General features: G+C 39.5%; 1 protein-coding gene across 1 annotated transcript; it reads left to right on the forward strand.

Annotated features, from left to right (window-relative positions):
• Positions 1 to 654: 654 nt before the first annotated feature.
• LOC137296362 (ubiquitin carboxyl-terminal hydrolase BAP1-like) lies at positions 655 to 22,839 on the forward strand. Its single transcript, XM_067828144.1, has 13 exons — positions 655 to 775; positions 3,906 to 3,935; positions 4,242 to 4,296; positions 5,520 to 5,649; positions 6,838 to 6,957; positions 9,638 to 9,699; positions 10,259 to 10,401; positions 10,625 to 10,703; positions 10,961 to 11,084; positions 18,993 to 19,500; positions 20,135 to 20,244; positions 20,564 to 20,656; positions 21,085 to 22,839. The coding sequence occupies exons 1-13, from the start codon at positions 739 to 741 to the stop codon at positions 21,289 to 21,291; spliced, it is 1,698 nt and encodes a 565-aa protein (XP_067684245.1). The 5' UTR covers positions 655 to 738; the 3' UTR covers positions 21,292 to 22,839.
• The last annotated feature ends 565 nt before the right edge of the window (positions 22,840 to 23,404 follow it).

Genomic DNA, 23,404 nt, shown 5'->3' on the forward strand with positions numbered 1-23,404 from the left:
AGGTACAAAAGACTATGGTGATACAAATTACAATAATCAAACACATTCCAATTTTATCATCTTCATGTGGATCTTCTGATCGGTGTGATCTAACGTGCATTTTCTATCAGGATCAGGTAAACTATAAAAAAAAAAGAGATTTATGGATATCATCTTCTTTACTTAACACGGCGTTTCGGGGCGTATGCTTGCTCCTTCGTCAGGTGAATGGTCCTCAGTTTCAAGGGGGTATATATAGGCCTACATACATTTTTACTGGAAATGCAAGGTCAGATTAATATTAGGATGCGTTTTTATATCTGCAGTACGGAGTAACCTATTTGCTGGTAGATTCCGGTCTCATTCTGAGACACTTGTGTAACCAAAATTGCACCCTGTAATTAGGAAATTACTAAATTTCAGTGTTTCAAAGGGCACTGTTAATCACAAATATTCAATATTTACCTCAGGCGAGAGAAAACTCATTAAGTGTCCAACGCAAAACGAATGAATAATGTGAAAAAATAAACCCTTAAAGTTTGCGTAAAATAATATATCGTGTGTTTCAGTGGAGTACTGAAGAAGATCCTCTGCCAGATGAACATTGCCGTAACTACAGACTCATGGGATTCTAACGCAAAGTAGAGGTGAATTGCCTCCCTTTCGGAACTCTTTATTTTCGGCGGGATGATTTTCCTTATTTCCGTTTAATGCCGAAGCTGTGAAAAACAACAATAATTTCTAAATATTTGCGCAAGAATGAACAAAGGGTGGCTGGAACTGGAAAGTGATCCAGGTAATGTGTTTCCAGAAGGAGTTGAGAACATTTCGATGAAGTGTATCATACATAAATAACTGTAAATTAATCACTGAGCCCTGGAATAGAACATTATACTGCCGCTTGATTAGAATCTTGAGATGGAAATAAACAGTGTATTGCGCTTTAATGTAACTTGTTTCTTTAAACTTAAATCTTGTTTAGATGTTGGCTTACTTAAAAAGCCCTGTTGTTTCTGCTTCTCAGGTTCTGATTCATTACTCCTCCTGTTGTTCTCCACCTTAACTACCATGTCCTTAGTTATCGCTTTGCAATCTGAAGTTGTGTGTTATTGTCAGAATTTGTAGGCTGGCCCATCGAGTGCCCAATGAGTCTGATCACATTACTGATTTTAAACACCCAACATCTGTGCAAAGTAATGGTCAAGAGCTGTAGCCCCAAACAATTTTTTACGATGACGAAAAATATCTTTATATCTTTTGCAAATGGCTCTTAAAAGTTGAGGTTTGCATATATAGAAGATGTGGGATAGATTTGGTCTTCAGCAACTCATGCTTGCTGAAAGCTGGTTGGACAAACTCCTTCACCTGGCTGATGCATGTGTGTCATTTTATCGCATTTGTGAGAATCTCACTGTATGGTCTTGTCAAGGGTCACTTACTGACAGACCCCCACAACATACCAGTTGCTAAAAGTTGCTGAGTCCACCATTTATTAAAAAAACATAATAAGCAAAGAGAGTTTTGGGTTAAAAGTATGACCAACATGATGCTCTAGTTTTGGATTTGAGTAATGTGTATACTGAGGTCCATTTTTCAATAGACATTAACTATTTTGTTATTCAGTTTCAGTGTTTTTTCATGATCAAAATATAATTGCTTATATTTAGATTAATTGCTATTTTATAGTATTCAACCTGCTGATTACTACTACTAGTACTACTATACTATTCAAGTCTTTGAATGTCATTTAGAAGTGAAAATACATAAGAATGAAGATTTTTATGGATATCAACTTCTTTATGAGAGAACACAACGTTTCGGAGTTAATGCTTACTCCTTCATCAGGTGATTGAGAAAGGGATACAGAGGTGTATTTATATGTACAGGTAAAACAATAACAAAGTAACAAGTGGAATGAGTTAACGAAAGCTAGTATAAACAAGCACTGATAGGAAGCCGATAGTTAAGATAACAATGATGGAAGCCAATGGTAATGCATTACAGTTGATTGGATATGTTTACATAACATGATTGGGGATAAGGATGGAAGCCAATGGTGATACATTACGCATGATAGGATGATGTACATAACACACGATAGGGGGTGAGCATGTTTACATGAGGGTTGGTGATGTACAAACACAAGTATGTACTCGGGTAGATAGGCTATACATGAATTACATAGATAGAATGTACACAGGTAGATGAGATTAATTTATCAATAAGTCCCAGGCACTTGGTAGGTACACTCCAACTAACAAGATACTGATTGACACTTCCCGTTTCTGAATAATATCGGGAAATGTGCTGTTACAGTGTTTACAGTCAAACTGCCCACTATTCATCACGCTATATAAGGTACACGTATCACTAATTAAGAAGACACTAATTGACACTTCCCATTTCTGAATTATCTCTGGTAGTAACCGCGAATTGTGTTGTTACATCATTTGGACCTAACTGCATCAATGGGTTGCGCCGTCTTTCTTGTGCCGGTTTTTACGGATTTGTTTACATAACAAATTGTTTGTTGGGACTGAAAAACAATGCCGATATCCGGAGTAGACAGAAGCTGATGTTTACAGATGTTTCTATGTGAGAAATTAAGAGCATTTCTGCCGGGACTGAAACTTTATGCTGTTGTAGCCAGAATGTCGATGTTTACAGAGGCTGATATTGCCAGAGTCCACTGTAGTCAGCTTTTGACAACAATTTTCACCTATGTGCACATTTCACACAAGCATGATTTGTATATTTTCTGAAAGCCTATTCAATTCAGATTTACCTCGTATAAGTACTTGCTCATGTACACGAACGCACATAGGTGTACCATCGCGTTGAGACACATCTACTTTCCTCCCACTGCTTGTCACAGACACACAAACCTTCCTAACAAGATCATTATGAGTACGAGAGACAACTTTCAGAAGCACGATAAAGATAAGTAGTCGGTTTTTAACGACGATTTTCACCTATGTGCCCCTTTCACACAAACATTATTCTAGTATTTCCTGAAAGCTTATTCAATGCTGATTTACATGATATAAGTACTTGTCCAAGTACACGAATGCACATATGTCTGCCATCGTGCTAAAAATACATCAGTGAAATACATATGCGTTCCTCCTACTGGCCACAGACCCACAAACCACCCTCACATCGATAGAGGTACGAGAGGCAAAAGTAGTCAGTTTTCACATATGTGCCAGTTTCATAGAAACAATATCTTAACATGTTCTGAAAGCATATTCAATGCAGATTTACACCATATAAGTACTTGTTCATGTACACGAACGCACATGGGCACGTCATCGTGTTGAAACACATCTACTGTCCTCCCACTGCTCGTCAGACACTCAAACCTTCCTCAGTAGATGGTTGTAGACAACGTGAAACAGGAGAGGAAGAGATGTGTTTTCTCTAACACACTAGTATATACCGTCAATGATGGACAATTACAATGTAGATGATCATTTAATGAAGGTACATAACAATAACTGAATCACGTGTGAAGTCAATTTGATGACAGTAACTATAAGTAGATAATTTAATCCCACCACCTTCACCGGCCTGGTGGCCATGCAGTAGAGTGTCTGCCTACGATTCTGAGACTTGCAGTTCCAATCTCACCAGGGAAAATGTGTACTTTGACCTTAATGTTGAACAATATTTTTCAGTTGATTTCAAACACTCCTGTATCATCTGAATGTTGATGTTCACATAAAGTTAGGAAAAGTAATAACTGGGAAGCAGTCTTACTAATGAAAAGTAGAACCTGGGAAGTTCTTTCTAGCAAAAACTAAAACCTGTCCCTCCAAAACAAAATCCTCAAATGCAGTTATTCTGGGAAAACAAGAGATGACCTAATATATAGTGAGAAGCACACTTCAGCTTTATATTAATGGTGAATTGTTTCTGTATTTCAGGTTTATTCACCCTGTTACTGGAGGACTTTGGTGAGCAGATCTTGTTATCACACAACTGCTAAATGCACTTTTGTCCATATTTTCACCTTTGATATGTTGATTTTTAGTTATATGAATATTATTGTTTATAAAGTTATTGATTTTTTCATCACTAAAGATTCTAAACTTTCATGATAAAAGTTTCTTGCAACAAAATATGCTTGTTGGTAAAATTGATTTGGTCCCTTGCTCTCCATAGCTTTCTGAAATGATTTAGAATGAATTAGCAGATTGTTTGCAACATAGCTACATTCTGACATCTTGATCATTTCTAAACTGTTATTGTTTTCTTGTCAGGGGTGAAGGGAATTCAAGTGGAGGAAATCTATGACTTGCAGAAGCCTATCGATGGGTAATGTATACATGTACTTACAGACACAGAGGTCAGCAGTAGCCTACCGATTTTAACATTTTGCTAGTATTATTGAAGATATTCATTCACAAGTTAGAACTAAATAGATCCCTGTGCATCAGTTCATGAAATAGTTAGGTTCGAAACCAGCATTTAACAAAGAAATGTGCTGTAATCAAGTATTGTATTAAGAAATGAATTGAGTTCACAAATCAAACCAAGCCAACACAGAGGTATCAGTATGGCAGCACAAATTCAAAATAATATAATACAACCAGTGGTGACAGCAATAGAGAAAATGGCGGCAATATTCACTACACAGTAATTGCAATCCAACCTCTGAAATTAGGTACAGACACAAGTATCCCAAGGTAGAGTGTTATGACATAGAATTATGCTGTTTTTGTGGCTTGAGATTAATGTGAGGTGACAGGCAATAGTTAGCTCCCCTTATGTACTTCCGTCAAGCAGATTATTATGAAATAAAGCCCTTGTAGCCCTTTGCAGATCATTCTGGGATATTCTGTGGGTCAGAACAAGATGGAAGCCCCTAGAACTCTGTTTAGATATAGCATTGTTAGCACAGCTGTAAATATAACATGCCACTACCCTTACTGAATCCACAGATACAATATAAGTTATCACATCGTGTCGAGGGAAATACAGGGTTTTGTCAGTCCCGAGTACCTTACGAGGGACTGATAAAACCCCGTATTTCCCTCAACACAATGTGATAACGCATTTATCTAGCTGAATGTTTTCACTAAATCAAAACAAAACAACATGCATAGAATCGCCATGTTGACACCACCTGATCGTTTGACCTCAATGCACGGCACGTTACTAAAGGTTTGCCGATGCACGCTTTTCTCACTTCGCTTCGTCACCGAGGGGTAGCGGGGTGATATGACTTTCGTAGCAGGAGTACATGACTTTTACGCTCCCGCTCGTGTATTGTGATGGATGCACATGGTATTTTATCAGTCATGTGGACCAATCAAAACTCGACAGTCTTAAATGAGGCTAGATAATATATTACAGCTGCATGAGGTATCATATTGCCACATGACATAAGAAGAACTTACTTAAGCTCTGGCATTTTGTTTTTAAGATTACATTTACATGCAGTTTCACAAAGAAAGTATGTTTTTATCAGGTGTAAAGAGTTTCATGCACAATAATGTTTCATGTGAAGTACTCATGATATTTTATGTCATTTTCAGGACTGTGTATGGATTCATCTTCCTGTTTCGCTGGATCGAGGAGCGTAGATGTCGCAGGAAGACAACTACAGAAGATGAGTCCTGTGTTATGGATGATAACGCTGTCAACAGCATCTTCTTTGCCAAACAGGTGACCTTCAGTTGTGTTGGAAGAGTTCTGAGACTGTTCTCATTGTTTTCTAACTGTGTCTTCAACTCAGAATAGGCTTCTCAATAACTTGTAAGAGAGAGTAAATGAGCACCTGGCTGATACAGCATGGGACATGGCTGCTCCAGGTGGAACAACATCCTCCAACATCACAGATGGTGTCTCACACTATCAGCGTTTGTTTGTTTGTTTGTTTGCCCCAGACTTGGTCAATTCCAGGTTTCCTTGATGTAGGTAATATGTTACTTGCTGTCTATGGCATGAAATTTCATTTGCTTTACTTCACATCCTTATGATGTTTAAACTTTCACGGGTTCACTAACATGGTTAGAGAACCAGTGAAAATCTGGGGTAGAATAGGTCTTCAGCAACCCGTGCTTGCCACGGAAGGCTACTACTCTTGCTGTAAGAGACGACTAATGGGACAGGATGGTCAGGCTCGTTGACTTGGTTGACACATGTTACAGGTACCCAGTGGTGCAGATTGATGCTCATCGATTGTTTACAGACCGCTACCATGTACATGGAATATTACTGAGTGTGGCGTGAAACGAAACTCACTCATTCATGGTCTGTGAAAATCCAGACAAGAATTGGCCTTCAACAACCCATGTTTGTTGTAAGATGTGACCAATGTGATCGTCGTATCGATGGTTGTTCTTGCTGACTTATTGGATGCATGTCATCATATCACATTCACAGACAGATAGGCAGAAATATGCAGCCAACAAGAGTGATTGAGTTCAGTTTTATTTTGCACTCAACAATATTCTGGCTATATGGGGGTGGTCTGTAAATAATTGAGCCTCTACCAGGCAGTCCAGTGATCAACAGCATGAACACTGACCAATGAAACAGGAAACAGAAGACCTTTGTCAGCCAAGTCAGGGAGTCTGACCATCTGATGGCATTAGTCGCCTCATACGACAAGCATGGGCTACTGAAGACCTATTCTAACCTAGATTTTCACAGGTACAGGCAACAAGAGGTTATGAGTGTGATTGTACTGTGTTTTCTGATAACGACTGATGTGGACAGTTTTCCTTTTGAATGAAATACATATTCCAGAATCCATGACCGTGTTAGTATGTTTTGTTTCTGTTACTAAAATCCTTAATTGTGTGTGGTACCTGTAATAACCAGGTGTGACTCTGGTCTCCAATGTTTCAGATCATCCCTAACTCATGTGCCACCCATGCCTTGCTGAGTGTTCTGCTCAACTCAGGGAAGGTTAAGCTGGGAGAAACCTTGGACAAGTTCAAGGAATTCACAAGCAACATGAGTCCAGAGGTTTGTATAGCAGCATCACATGTCTTTCTTGTTACTATGGTTACAAGAGTTATTCCAGCCATATTTGGAAGATTCTGATCATACTGATGATTGAGTCAAAATACTTTTACTTAACTTACCTTACCATAGGTCTATAGCACATTACCTCATGCTTCGCTTAGTGGGAGATCTGAGTTGAATTGCTATTCAATCTTGAATGGCCACCTCGCAATCGACAACTGTCATAATATGGAAGTATCTGGATCTCCCCACTCCGCATGTGCGCAGACTCCAAGGAAACTTCACTTTTACTTCAAGCGTCGTCTGATCGAGACGTGCTTGGGTAGCTAGATTTATTTTTCCAGCTAGTAAAATTTGACTATACTACGCTTTTGCACTGATTCCTTTCAGGTTCTTAGTGTGTGGTATGTATATTTTTCAATCTTTGTGTCGATTATAACATATATCTTCGTTATGGTACACTGTGTCGGCTACCTCGTAACAGACACAGTAGCGTGTCTCCTATTGTCGTTGTTGCCTCCGTAGTTTTTACTGGATCGGTTTCTTTTGTCAGCGGATTGTTTCTGTTGATAGTTATGTCCGCTGTATTTAAGCTTTGTATTACTTAGCGCAGTATTATGTGTAAATTTTGCAGTCCTTTTCAAAGTGGCAGCTATTTCACTTGTCTATTCCAAGCATGCTGCTGTACTTGTCAGTGGAGGAGTCCATTATGTGGCAAGGGGTATTTTTTCTTTATCCTTATCACATTTATATTTTGGTCTATTACAGTAGTTGTGCATGACACTTCTGTGTAGTTTGCAAAGGTCTGAAGTCCGGCAAGGACCCCCACCCTTATTGTCCGGATTGTGCTAAGGTATCCTGTACCCTTCTGCTGCGTTGTACAGTGTGTTCAGGATTGTCTATTGCTGAGTTCAAGGCGTTTTTGGTGGTGGTTAGGAAAGGAATACACATAGCCTGCGAAAGATGTCACGTTCTCCTGCATCCTCTTCTGGATTAAGATTATCTCTCCCTGTACGCCAGAGATGCACACAGCGTTGGAGGTACCTGGGGTGGCATCTGATACTTCTGCTCGGGCGTAGTTGGCGCTGAGACAGACAACACTTCTGATGCCACCACCGATGCTTTAGCGATGACCACAGTTGTGCGCAGGATGGCAGGAAGAGTTTAAACGGCGTCTTATTAGAACTCCTTTCTCCTCACAAACTCTCTTTGGGAATGCCATTTCAGAAAATTACAAGGAACAAGCTGACTTAACAAACACGGAGGTGTCTTTGTAAGTGTTTGAAGCCCTCTCATCTGCTTTCGTGATAAAATGGGTACACGCAGCAGAGGCAAGAGACATTACATCCTGAGAAGAGAATCCGTCAGATCTGCCTTTACAAGAGGTAGCCTCCAAGGGAACGTGGCTGTGCAGTCTCGACATACAGGATGCATATCTGCACGTCCCCATCTACCCAGCTCACAGGAAGCTTCTGAGGTTTGTATTCGAGTGTCAACATTACCAGTGGCAAGTCCTGCCATTTGGCATTTCCACGCCATGGCTATTTACCAGAATCACAACGCCTATCAGTTGATTTCTTCATCTCAGGCAGATAGCGTTCGACCCTTGTTGGGGAACTAGGAAGAGGTTGTCCCTGCCTTTTTCTGCAACGGCTAGAGAGGAAGTCACCAGGAACACAGTAGCCTTATGGTTGAGGCAGACCATCCTGGCGGCTTACGATCCACAGAATCTTCCACACCCGTCATCTAACAATCCGCATGAGATATGGGCGTTAGCCTTGACTATGGCCCTGCACAGGAACTGTACAGTTCCTGACATTATGGCTGGATGCTTCTCGCGGTCGTCTACAGTATTTGCTAGCCATTACTTGCGGGACTTAGTGGTGGAAGAGATGGAGGGGCTGCAGTCTTTCGAACCATTAGTAGTTGCACAGCCCTTGGCGTGTCCTTCCACCCTTTAAGGTACGATCTTACTTACCTTTCTCTGTAGGGGTCTTGTACTTACATGAGATGATGTACCGTACCCCTCCGGTGGTTAGTACGTGACCTACTACTCTGATTCTGGCTCCACTTGACCTTCACGAGAGATTGTTGTGGCAGACCAGTGTACAGCGAATCAGTAGTGGTCCGGCTGCCCTGAGGCATATGTGGGATCTTATGACGCTGACGGTCCTCTGGAATCCTACAGCACCATCCTGTTTGTTGTATCCATATGCTATAGACCTGTGATAGGTAAGTAAAAAATTTGTTAAAATCTAAATATTTTAGATATAGGGCATTCAGTCCCTCCCAACACTGGAAGCTGCCCCCCCCACTATGGACTCTTCAGACTGAGAAGTGAAAATGAAGTTCTCATGGAGTCTGCGCACGTGCGCTGTTTTGAGATCCAGATACTTCCGTATTATGACAGTCGTCGATTGGGAGGTGGCCATTCAAGATTGAATAGCAATTCAACTCCGTCAGATCTCCTACTGAGCAAAGCTTGAGGTAATGTGCTATAGACCTATGGTAAGGTAAGTATTTAAATATCTAAAATATTTAGATTTTAACAAAAATATTTTTGTTTTTCGCAATGACAGAATATGAAGTTGAAGGTACTTGGTATGTGATAACAACACCCATGATAAGCTCTGTGATACAAGAGCTAGATAAATATTGATGTATACTTGACTGTTTACAGGATAAAGGCTTCGCTATAGGAAATATGCCAGAGCTGGCTAGGGCTCACAACAGTCATGCAAGGTAACTTCAGGCCGGAAATACATATCCTGTGGCACTGTTTTAACCAATCATTGTCAGATGATGTGAGTGAGGTATGAAGGCAGGTCTTGTCAGATATAGGTAAACTTTAGACCAGAGTATGATCTACTTTTTGTTGCTATTGTCCAAGCTGGTCCTTAAGTCCCGCAAGAGAAGCTGAAACAGAGTCCCAGTGTTGTTAGAGTACTCCGACTGTGGAAATGTAAAAGTAATCAGAAAATCTTATTCTTTGTTTTTTCATAGTTTCCGAAGTTTAAATCAGCATATGATGTGTACAGTGCTTACAATGCTCTTCAGTGTATTAAAGTGTTTCTTTTTATCTTTCTTCAAGTTCCTGGGATCCCCCAGTGGCAAAAGCAATGCTTTCGTGAAGAAGGCCAGACACAATGTGCTCATTGATGTCCCACTGGTGTTATTTCGATAGATTAGAGTTATTCCTTCATCAAGAGTGTTCGGTTTAAGCATGTTAAAGTGTGTTGGCAGTGTCTTCAGGTCAGGTAGAATCATGACATTGCTTGACCTTCAACTGTTCTTCTGTCAGACCTGAGCCAAGACATCTTCCTGAGAAGCAGCCTGGAATCTCAACAACAAAGACAATGGAGGCTTTCCATTTTGTCAGCTACGTCCCCATCAATGGTCGATTGTTTGAACTGGATGGCCTCAAACCTTATCCCATTGATCATGGTTGGTACTATGGTAGTTCAATCTTTTTTACAAAAAATCTGTTGTGTGCCTTATTCAGGCTTTCTTGGGATCAAATTTACAATATTAACCCCCAGATGTCATTGATATCAAAGTTTTGAGTTTTCTATGTTTGAAAGAAAAGGAAAGTGGTGTATTTGTCGTTTAGGTACAGGATGTATGATGTAGTGATGAGGGCTGCAGTGTCTGTCTGTGTTGTGAACAGGGCCGTGTGAGTCGAACCAGTACTGGACAGAGAAGTTCCGTTCTGTCATCATTGACAGACTGGGCATGGCAACAGGAGGGTGAGTGATTTGTATAATAGGTTTTTCTCAGTTGTTTTGGGCATGATGAATTGAGTAATAATAATTAGAGGTTATTTATTTTATGACTTCATTAAACAAAGAGAAACAGCTTATGTTCAAATTTCATTTGTGAAAATTTTCAGCTAGCACAATGTAAGATGAATCTATTTGTTGATGAGAATTTTGATACCTGAATGACAGTGTTGTCTATGTCAGGGAGTGGATACAGGTGATACAGAACCATGTTGTGTTGACAGGGAACCGTACCATGACATCCGCTTCAACCTGATGGCAGTTGTGCCATGTAAACGTCAGCTGTATGAACACAAGCTGCAAACACTGAAGACAAACAGACAGATTGTGCTGGAAGCACTGCAGCAGGTGAGACAATGTGGGAACAGATAGGTAGAGAACAAACAGATGAGGGAATGGGGAACAGATGGGTGGAGGACTCACAGGTCAGAGTAGGTATGGGAAAGGGAAAACTAGTCGGTAGAGGACAGATAGGTGACATCAGGTGAACGATATTGCAAGCTAATGGGAGGAGGACATAGAGGTGAGACCAGGTGAACGATATTGTAAACTAATGGGACAAGGACGTAGAGGTGAGACCAGGTGAACAATATTGTAAACTAATGGGAGGAGGACATAGAAGTGAGACCACGTGAACGATATTGTAAACTAATGGGACAAGGATGTAGAGGTGAGACCAGGTGAACAATATTGTAAACTAATGGGAGGAGGACATAGAAGTGAGACCACGTGAACGATATTGTAAACTAATGGGACAAGGACGTAGAGGTGAGACCAGGTGAACAATATTGTAAACTAATGGGAGGAGGACATAGAAGTGAGACCACGTGAACGATATTGTAAACTAATGGGACAAGGACGTAGAGGTGAGACCAGGTGGACAATATTGTAAACTAATGGGACAAGGACGTAGAGGTGAGACCAGGTGGAAGAAGCTAATGAGGAAGAGGCCTGATAAGTGAGACCAGGTTGGGGATGGGTCAAAGTGATTAGTAGAGGACTAACAGGGTTATCACAGGGGAGGTAACCAGAGGGTAGAAGATTTCTAGGTGAATACCAGGTTGTGTAGGCAATCAGTGTTGGGTTTCGAGGGACCATCACAGTGAGGAGTGGGATTCAGGGCCCCTATTCTGGAAAGGATTCTAGCCCTAAGATATCCTAACTTTGATCTAAGCATCTGGGATAGGTGTCCTACCTTATTCTCGAAAAGTATCCTAGCGCTAGGATATCCTAACTTAGGACAAATACTAGGATAGGTTCTGACTTGTCCTAAGTCCATCTCAGTGGAAGTCAACATGGTGTAGTACTTGTTTGTTCACTAATTTGGACGTTGTGAAAACATAATTACAGCTGAATTTACAACAGCATGCAGTTTTTATGAGTTAAGAAGGTTTTTTGAGTATAAATCATCAATTTATCCGTTGCGACTTACTTGTTGGAATACACATAATCTGTAGATCTACAACTGATATGTATTTTTGTTCTTACCAATTCAATATCTTTTTATTCACATCTCTCTTTTCTGTCACATTCGTCTGAAATGTCAATGACAAGGCCAACTTGGTAAGGAAAGTAACTTCTGTGAATTTTCACTTTGTGAGATGACACATAATGAAAGTTCCAAGTCATGATAATCATTAAGAAAATCAAATGAAACTATTTTTTGCGCGTCTTAATTCTCTTTTTGGCAGACTTTCAAAATCTGATGACAAATGTTATGTCTTAGTTTAATAAATGAATTTGATGAGATGAAAATATTGAATATGTTAACATGTGACAATACTTAGATCTGATAATATAGATTAGATCTATTCGAGTACAAGTTAACTCTATTTTTCTGGATACAAGGCATGAATTTTTATTATAAATATAATTAATTACAATTTCTTCTAGATCAAGTAAATCCACCAAAAGCTGAATTTCACCACTTTCAAACCTTTTACTTCAATTTCTAGTCTCTGCGTTTGTCTTGTAAACGAGATCGTAGCCGCCCTTACATAAGTCTTTTTCATTCAATGAATTATAGATAATATTAGGTGAACTTAATGAAGGTTTTTTTCTATCTCACCTAGTGAAGAGCTCGCTATCCTAGCTAGGATCTGTTACTCAACTTAGGACAAGGATAAGATTGTTTTGAGAATGGGTCATATCTTAACAGTAGGATGTCCTAACTGCTGTCCTAACTAGTTAGGATCTGTCTTAGCTGGGACACTTTCGAGAATAAGTACCCAGGTTTTTCACCGCGATGATTGTCACAACCTTGCCAGTGAATGACCAACCATTCTGTAGACTGACCATATAGTTTGTTTCTATTCCAAAGCTGCTGGACACCAAGGTAGGTTGTTGGATGTTGTCAGCTTCCTCTGCCCTGTCGGCCGCGACACCAAGACAACTTACCCTGCCTAGTTGTAGAGATCTTTTGTTTTTCTCTGTTCGTAAACAGACTATTTTGTGTTATGTTTAGCAAACCAACTGTTTAACTGATCAGTATCGTTAGAATCAGATTGTTTACTCTTTTCTGAAACTTCTCTTGGTCAAGACCTGACAAACTCATAGTGGTTTAGGCCATGATCTACAAAGAGATCTTAGCACAAAGTAATCCCATACACCCATAGCGCAGAGGGTTGCATCAGTGGTAGTGTTAAGATGGCTTTATGGAACAGGGACAGATCAGGCAACTTGGAAAAATCAAAATGTATTATGCATGGGTTTTGAGAGCAGGTGCTCTCTACTTGGTAAATATGCTATTTAAAATGGTCACAAACTTGTTACATGTTTCACAATATTGTTACTTGGTTTCTGTAGGTTACAATCCATTGTTCCATCATGATAACATTGTACTGGGTCAAAGAGAGGTATCCAATCAGAGTAAACAACCTTATAATGAGATTGTATAACTGATATGCTTAATACTTCATAGATTAGACTATCCTTCCTGTCATGTGATTCCACAGCATTGAGGATTTTGTGTGATATATCAGTCAGTGTTGTGTTCTGTGTCTTGTTGGAATAGACCCCCATGGGTTTGTTCTGTATTGTCCACTTCACAGGTCTTGTATATCAACAAAGACCATATAATGACTGTATGTTCTCTGACACTGACCCACAAATCGACCTTCTGGTTACAGTCGGAGGGAAACTAGGCATTAAGGAGACAATGGAACACTCACATTACATCACACAACAGGTTTTACATATCAAGCAAGTCATCTGGCCAGTTCCTGGACACATTGCTACAGAATCACAAAATGGTATGAATATCATACCATGGGGAGGTGTGTGTACTTCAGGAGACTGGCTCACTAACAGGCTCACTACATCAGAAGTAGACCTGTATGATGTGAGAAGTCACATATGGTATTTGTGACTACTGCTAAAAGTGGTGTAAGACTATGCTCACTCACTTCATCAGTTGTAAGTATGATGTAAGAGTCCCTTGTGTGGTATTTGTGACTGCTGCTAAAAGTGGTGTAAGACTATGCTCACTCACTTCATCAGTTGTAAGTATGATGTGAGAAGTCACATATGGTATTTATGACTACTGCTAAAAGTGGTGTAAGACTATGCTCACTCACTTCATCAGTTGTAAGTATGATGTGAGAAGTCACATATGGTATTTATGACTACTGCTAAAAGTGGTGTAAGACTACGCTCACTCACTTCATCAGTTGTAAGTATGATGTAAGAGGTCCTTGTGTGGTATTTGTGACATTGCTGGAATACTGCTAAAAGTGGTGTAAGACTATGCTCACTTCAACAGTTGTGGGTACAATGTGAGAAGCCCATGTGTCGTACTCACTTGGTTCTCCGGGTGTCACTCATCGCACTACACCACAAAGAGACATGATGTGTGTATGGAGGATGTGTGAAACTGGTGTATGTAAACCCATGTGAGTGAGTGAGTGAATTTAGTCTTACGCCTCAGTCAGCAATATTCCAGGTATATGGCGGTGGTCTGTAAATAACCGAGTCTGGACCAGACAATCCAGTGATCAACAGCATGAGCATCGAACTGCACAATTGGGAACTGATGACATGTCAACCTCTTACGACAAGCATAGTTACCTTTTATGGCAAGCATGGGTTGCTGAAGACCTATTCTACCCCGGGATCTTCACGGGCCATAAACCCATGGAGTACTGCAAATGTTTATGTTACATAAGGTGGTTGTTTAGAAACAGACTCAACTGGACAATGTGTAACTTTGCAAAACAATGTCATGCTCATTGAACTACACTGTTACCAAATATTTAACATGCATTTCATTGTATGGAAAATAGTAAATGTTCATATATTCATATTTCCCAAGCAAATGGAAGAAGATTATGAAAGTATGACTTATCATGTATATGACATTTGTCCTATATCATGAACTTCCCATGTGAAAGGAAGATTTGATATGTATGATGCACAATCTAGTAGTAATTACAAGGCAATCTTACTGCTAAGGCTTTTCCTAGCCTATGTTAAAGGTTTGGTTAGCCTTAAAGCTAAGGTGATCCTAGCCTATGTTTATGGCTTTATGAACCAGAGTGCTAAGGCTGTCCTAGCCTATATTAAAGGTTTTATGTGCCTTAGTGCTAACTTCATGCTCTCCTAGCCTATGTTAAAGGTTTGATGAGTCTTAGTACTAAGGCTGTCCTAGCCTATGTGAAAAGTTTGGTGAACCTTAGTGCTAAGGCTCTCCTAGCCTATGTTAAAGGTTTGGTGAAGCTAAGTGCTAAGGCTGTCCTAGCCTATGTTAAAAGTTTGGTGAACCTTAGTGCTAAGGCTCTCCTAGCCTATGTGAAAAGTTTGGTGAACCTTAGTGCTAAGGCTCTCCTAGCCTATGTTAAAGGTTTGGTGAAGCTAAGTGCTAAGGCTGTCCTAGCCTATGTTAAAAGTTTGGTGAACCTTAGTGCTAAGGCTCTCCTAGCCTATGTTAAAGGTTTGATGAGTCTTAGTGCTAAGGCTCTCCTAGCCTATGTTAAAAGTTTGATGAACCTTAGTGCTAAGGCTCTCCTAGCCTTTGTTAAAGGTTTGATGAGTCTTGGTGCTAAGGCTCTCCTATCCTATTTTAAAAGTTTGGTGAACCTTAGTGCTAAGGCTCTCCTAGCCTATGTTAAAAGTTTGGTGAACCTTAGTGCTAAGGCTCTCCTAGCCTATGTTAAAGGTTTGATGAGTCCTAGTGCTGAGCTCACTGTCGAGAGGCCGAGGGTGTGACGTGTCATATTTGTGTTGCTGATTGTTTATCACAGTGGACCTATCCCTATGTGGTTGCATAGCAACACAAGCAAAAGTAACTGTGATGATGGGTGTGTATCCATGGTTACATCAGCTTATTACTTTCAACACATTACTTTCCTGGTCCGTTCATTCACCATATATTAGCACAGATGTTATTTTCATGTTCCAGTTCTTCACAGTTTTTTGTGTTCCACCAATTTTGTTACACCTTTTTACATATACTCTCAGATTTTATTTTGAATAGATGAACATTCATGCTGAGCCACCACTAACACAGTAACCTCCCCTACTCATATACACCAATAGTGTTAAACATGTCATGCTGTGTTATCTGCACTTGAGTATTCTGTTACACACTGATGAATTAACCTTGAACTGCATGTGTACATTTATCTGTCATTGTATTAGCATGAGTTTGTGTGTGCCATGCATATTGTTCATTTCTCACACAAAAATATTTATATTTTACTAAGATTTTCTACTGTATTTATGGGACAAATCACACTGCATAATGGTAACTGAAAACTGCATCATTCACTCACTCAGAGGTTGACTTTGGTATGTTTCCTGAGGGCAGATCAGTGTATGTCTTGCCATACGGATCCTGTGTGGAATTGTTGACAGCCTTATTTTTCATACTTGCAAATTTTTGACCTCTTACATGGTCAAGTTCATGACACATAAGTATAAGTGTGGTTTAAATAAATGAAAAGATTTTTTTTTTCAGGCAGTGAGTAAATCCATGGATCTGAGATGAGTCTTTCCCATTTGTTTTGACAGTCTTAAAACTCTGGAAATTTGAAACTTAGTTGTAATGCTGTTATGTGCTTCCCTTGATTAGTAGCATTAATATTTATATTTTTTTGAAAATATCTTTCTTGTCAAATTAATCTCAGATCCATCATAACAGCATTTAGGAAGGATAACAATGCATGAATAGACAACTTTTTTGCAGCGATAGTGATATTTCAGTGAAACTTTGGATAACGCCATTATCGAGTGATGATGATCTTGATGATCATGATATCCACCGTGAACCTACACATCATTCTCAATGTAAAGTAATGTAAAAGTGGTTCATATATCTATTGATTGCTATCCTTCCACTTTGCTCCAACTTATAAATGCCTCTCAGAGATGTACGTTTTACCAACAGTTGTTGCTGTTTTCATTCAGCGGTCATTCAGCGGTCATTCTCTTTCCACAGAGGTTACTTGTCATATCTTCCTATGAACCTCTGTTCTAATATGGCTCTTTCATGGTGTGAGTGTTCAAGATTCGTGATTGTTGCCATCTGATTTAGTTGTGCAATCAACGACGTTCTTTCAAAAGTAATCATTCATAAAACTAGAAGCTCTTCCCAAGACGAGGAGCAAATATTTCCTCCAGACAGAGCACATCATCTCCATAGCCCTTGTTGACAACAAACAAGCTAGCTATTAAACTTGTGTGTCACATCAACACAAGTCGCCAACTTGCTTAAGTTAGTCAAGCTGGATGTAAGTCAATCTATCATGCGTTCTGATTGGATAGAAAGAAGGGAGATGCCTAGAGTTGTGATTATTTGCTGCAAGGGGATTTTCTGAGAACCAGCAAATATGGCTGTATTGGAACAGAGGTTCGTAGGAAGATATGACAAGTAACCTCTGTGGGAAGAGAATGTTCAGCAGTGTGTAAAACAAGATATTCACCTGGTCTGCCCTCAACACCATGTCTCTCTCAGTGCATGTCTGTCTGGGCTGTTGACAACAGTATTTAATGGCTCATGGCGGCATTCCAGGAATATATATAAATGCAAAGGTAGTCTTGGCTCATGCATGCTCCTTTTAAACTAGTTCAATTGATTCATTATCTTGAAGTCAAAACATTTAAATATTTTCACATTTGACCAAATGGTATCATCTATATATGTGTGAAATGGTTTTTATGGAAACAGTACTGCATTGTAAATATATTGTATCGTGACCACTCATAAGAGGCTGAGAATCACGTGATCCTGTGACATTATGGTAGTTCATGTGTCACGCCAGTAATGAAAAGAAGCCAAAGATCCTCAGTTTTTTTGAAGAAGTATGATAATAATGTATATTTTACTCAGTGTTAAACTAGTTGTACTGTTAATGAATGGAGTGGATACTAAATATGATTATATTCATTATGAGCTGTGAGACCTTTGTGTTATAGGTGGGTTGTATGTCACTTATTCACCTCAGTAATACTTTTGTGCCAGGTTTAGGAACTTACAACTGTTTCTTGTGGTATTTACTTCAAAGTTTACACCTGTACTTGCTTCAGTAAAAATAAGTATAATATTATCCTGAAGACAGGAAACAGGCCACATGTGAGTCAGGTTCATTGAGTTGTATTTTTCTGCTGTCCCCAGTGTCATTGGTTTTACAGGAGAATAGGTACTTTGATATTGTAAGACCAGTCTGAAATGAACATTAGTTAGTCACAGTGTGCATGCCAATGTAACCGAACAAACGGACTTGTTCACTGGTTTCCATGACCCAGTTCCATGTTCAGTTGATAACAGTCCACTGTGATGAATTGTAATGTGGATGACAGTGACATAAAGATGACTTAACAGTGTATATACTATAGTTTATAAAGTCAAAGGTCAGCAGATTCTTACTTATATTGATATGATAGAATCTGTGTTCTTTAAATTCATTTGAGTAATGTACATGGATGGCTTTTGGCTTGAGCTAGGGGACACATACTTTCTAATGAAGACAACTTGAATGATTATGCAAATAATAGAACAAATACGTTGACCAGTCAAACGTTCACCTGTTCCTTCTTAACAGACTCAATGTGACATGCCCTGCAGGCTTTGGAAACCTCTTAGTGAGTACTTGATAAATTGTTTTCAGGGCTGCATTGCACAAAATGATCATAGAACTATGCATAAAGTTTATCTTATACTTACAGTGAGGTCACAGTCGAGTCACTGTGATCACTTTGTGGGCCCTGAACCACCATGGTATATGATTATTGTTCCAGCACCGATGCTGTTGTGTGTTGTAGATGGTGAAGGTGACCACACCAGGGTTGACGGCGGTGGAGAGGGGAGGTAGTTACAATCATATGGACACAGTCGAAGCCAAAGATTCCAAAGCTACTGTTGAAAATGCAAGAGATAAGTTATTTGAATCGACAGACTCTGAAATGCCCGAGTGTTCCAAGCAAGCTGTCTCCTTAACAAATCACAAGGAGTCAAATGACATTTCCAGTGTGGACCTGAAGGACGAACATGAGGAGAAACATTCTGAAAGTGCTGACCCAGCAGTGAGGGATAAGAATGTTAAGATACAGATTTCTATGAAGGAGGGGAAGGATGGGAGCATAACGATCCCACGAACTGTGTCGCTAACTGACGTCACCAAGCCACTGACTATAGAGACAAAGTTTGGAGGTTCACCTGGTCCGAGTAGTGAGAGTACAGACACAGCGTCGGAGGTGGGGAGCGTGTTCTCCTCCCCTGGCAGTTTCACCATCCCTTCTTGTCAGAGTAGTCCACAGTTCCCCAACGATGGTGAGTACATCAGGTGGCAGGGGCTGAGTTAAACTTTTCCTGTCTTGCATCATTATATATGAAAATGGTTGTTTTGTTAGAATATACTTTTTTACATTTAGAAATGTATCAAATTACAGTGTCAGGTCTTTACATAAGAATGCAAGATTTATCAATGTCCCTGTCTTAATCGTGAATAACACGACAATTTTGAGTATATGATTGCTCCTTCATCAGGTGAATGGTAAGGAGTATTATTCACCTGATGAAGGAACAAGCATACACTCTGAAACATCATGTTGTTCACAATAAACAAGTTGACATCCTTGAATCTGGCTGGTATTAATACCCTAGAAACCTGTCACGTGTTACAACAGTTATGTCAGCTATATGGTAGTTCCACATGTGTGACAGTTAGTGATACTATCGTGTTTTGTCTGAGCATCACAGAATTTGATGCATTTGATCTGTGTGTCAAATCACAGGAATAATAGTCACAAACATTCGTCATTTCCTTCTATTCATGAGAGACCGTCAAAGGGTTGGTTAATCAGTGAAAACTTTGCTCTCTTACCATAAATGATAGCAGTAAATGGACAAATGCATGACAAGTTATACAGAACTGTATATATAGTATGTCTGTGTTTTTCTCTAGGTGAAATGAAACTAGAAGGAGATGAGACTCTTGGGTCAAGGTCAGATGGGTCAGAGATCAAGTCCAAGTCAAAACATCGTTTCAGCAGCTCACAAGGGTTTTCACCCAAGGTATTAGAGTATCAGATGAACATGGTCATTTTGTATTACTCATATCATTTCACTTTTCTTTTATCTTCAGTTTCATTTATGGATAGTGCTATTGCAGTGCATGTCTTCATGTAGACCAGGAGGGCAGGGATGCCCCTGGCTAGGTATTCTCGAAATGTCCGTAGGACTATGAACTTCTTAAGCACATTTGCTATGATCAAATTTTTAAACCTGTGCTTATGGGACTTGCTCTGAGACTTGCTTCACTGCAAGTTTTCTGCTCACATTAAGCTCTCACTCAATCACTCACTCCTACCCACCCACTCACTCATGTTGGCAGGATCTGCTGGACCTTCTAAAGAATGTGGAGAATGAGATCGAAACATGTGAGGCCAATCTCAAGGATGAGAATGAGAAACGGAAGAAGTACAAGGTAAGTGGTATCTCCAGTCTTCCTGGCCTTGCATGTCACAGCAGTCATCACCAGCAAATTCTCTACACTGTTACCATCGTTACACACTACTCAAATATTATGAGTGTTGTCACATACATCATTGTTTTTGTCCATGTGTAGTGTACCTGAAGTGACAAGTAACGTAGATATGTCTAGATTAAAATACCACGCTAGCTGTTTTTACATTAACTTTGACTGGCATTAATTTCCTGATCTGCATTACTAGCTGAATATCTTAGTCATCACAAATTATTCCTCAAGTCCACACTTCAGTTCTATCCAAGCCTGGCCTGGCACACTAATATATCTGATCTTACAGGCCTAGGAGTTATATGCCTAGGAGGGTGATATCCAACTCATTCAATCAATCTGATTCTATCTGCCATGACACTGTCCTTCCCTTCCAGATTGATGACTGTCGCCGCACACACAACTATGACCAGTTCCTGATGACCTTCCTGTCAATGCTGGCAGAACAGGGACATCTCGCCAATCTGGTTGAACAGAATGTTAATGTCAAGAAGCGTCAGGGTTCCAACATTGGGCGCCTACAACCGAAACCTCTTTCTCGTAATGATAAGCGTAGACGGTCACGCACAAGACGCAGAAGATGAATGATGTACCTTGTCCTTCTGCAGCATTACCTGCCTGAATTCTAGACGAAACAGGACAGTGAGAGAGGAAATATTACATTTTGGTGCTGAAAGAGAGCTTTACTACATTCTCGTATCCAGTTGTAAAATGATGATGTTGTGCCATGCCATTATTCATCACATTCTGGGGGAGCTGGGGCCCTCAGTGCTTCATTATCCCTGAGCCAGATTCATACTAACAGCATGGATTGTCACTCATGTTATCAACCACCGGTTTTCCTGTCCTAGATTCACTAACATACCATAATGGTGAGTTGTGAATATTACCAAGTGTAACACAAACACATTCACTCATACATAAGGGTGGTGAATGTGCCCAGTTTTCATTGTTTCATCAGTGAAGCCTTGCAGGTACAGTTCAGTGCTTAATGCCTGTAGCTTGTACTGCTGTTATTCTTGTGTCGTTAAGGGAGGTAATCAACTATTGTGTCTCGGTCTTCCTCATGCATTTAGTTTTAATACTTCAGCTTTAGATGTAAATTGATACAACTGGTCGTATTGAACAGATTTTGAATTATGATGCTGTAGTATTGTGTTGCTAGAAATGTTATACATTACACTGGTTTTCACTACAGTGCATATTTAGACTTGTTTCATCACATCACAACTAAAAGAGGTATTTCTGTTAACAGACAAAGCCGAATAATATATATGTTAAAGGTTTATAACAAAATTAGTTTCTGGAATTTGAGATGTTTATAATCTGGCCACATGACTATATCCATTTGCTACTTGATAACTTCTGTAGTGAAATGAGAAATCATCCACCCTCAGATCAGAATTGTGACATTTTATAGCCTGTTATAATGGATCTCAAATTAGACCAAGCATGTTCATATTTGTCTGAGCAGATCTATGACTTGCACACCTGTGGTAAGCCCTGCACCCTTGTGCCTTTACGGGTTAAGAGACTGCAGCTGAAATCTCAAAGTATGCATGAAGAGATTATTGGAGCTAAAATATTATTTTTATAAGGCATTTGTTTGTGGCCAACATTGTACTAAAGGTGCTACCCCCTCTCCTCTGAATTCTGAATAACATCAAATATGTACATTGAGTCTTCTGAACACTAAATACTACTCAAAACAAATTTTTAAAAAGGTGAAATATGTAAGTTCTGTATGTGTACATTTAAGGTTTTACATGGGGAATCTGCATACAAAAAAATAAGTATTGAATACATTCCAAAAATATATATGAAATTCCTTGTTCCAAAAGGGTGTCTAAAGCCTCATTACTAATTATTTTACTGGTATGGAATCACAGACATTTTCAGATCAAATTGCTTGACTCCCAGGAACCAAATCTCTCCTTTGCCATTTGAATGATTGAATGTATCTGTACATTGTCCAGCGAAGGTTCGTGTTATCGGTATATATGCAAGTCAGTAAAGGGTGAAATTGACAGGCCGGTTCATTTGTTCCATGCGTTGTCATGATCTTCACATCACAGTCATCTCATCCCTGCTTATACTGAAAAATAAAACATATAAATACATATATATATCAATTTGGATTTTGTTGTTTTTAAGGATGTGAATTTGACATTTTCATTTAGTTCGTGTGTATCAATCATTCTCAAAGGACAGTGATAAAGTCATGGGTGCCATTGTACAAAGCTGTCTTAGGGATAAAGTGACAGTAATTCCCATACCTTAACACAGACTAAAGGTAGTCTCAATGCTACTCTTGTTTGCACAACAGCACCATGATCTGTAAACTGAAAGGCAAATTGTCAGTGACAGGGCAATAAGTTTAAGAAAAGAAATGACTTTTCTGTATAGACTCCTTTTTGTTCAGTACTGCAATGTTCGTTGTTATACCTTAACTGCTTAGTTCCCTTGATCAGTGATGACAGCAGTGTATAATGTCTTCAATGTTTAATCCATGATAAAACTGCTCACTTTAATCGAGATGCCCAGCACATTTCCTAGTAGAAATACCTGTTTTCTTAAAACCTTTTAAAATTTTAAAATTGTGAAACCTATTGTGAGTGATTTCTGTGTATGCTCCAAATGGTCTTAGTACTTTGTGAAACACAAATTTGCATATTACTGATAATCCTCCTCAGGTTA

Source organism: Haliotis asinina, chromosome 9, assembly GCF_037392515.1.
Source record: "Haliotis asinina isolate JCU_RB_2024 chromosome 9, JCU_Hal_asi_v2, whole genome shotgun sequence".
NCBI lineage: Eukaryota > Metazoa > Mollusca > Gastropoda > Lepetellida > Haliotidae > Haliotis > Haliotis asinina.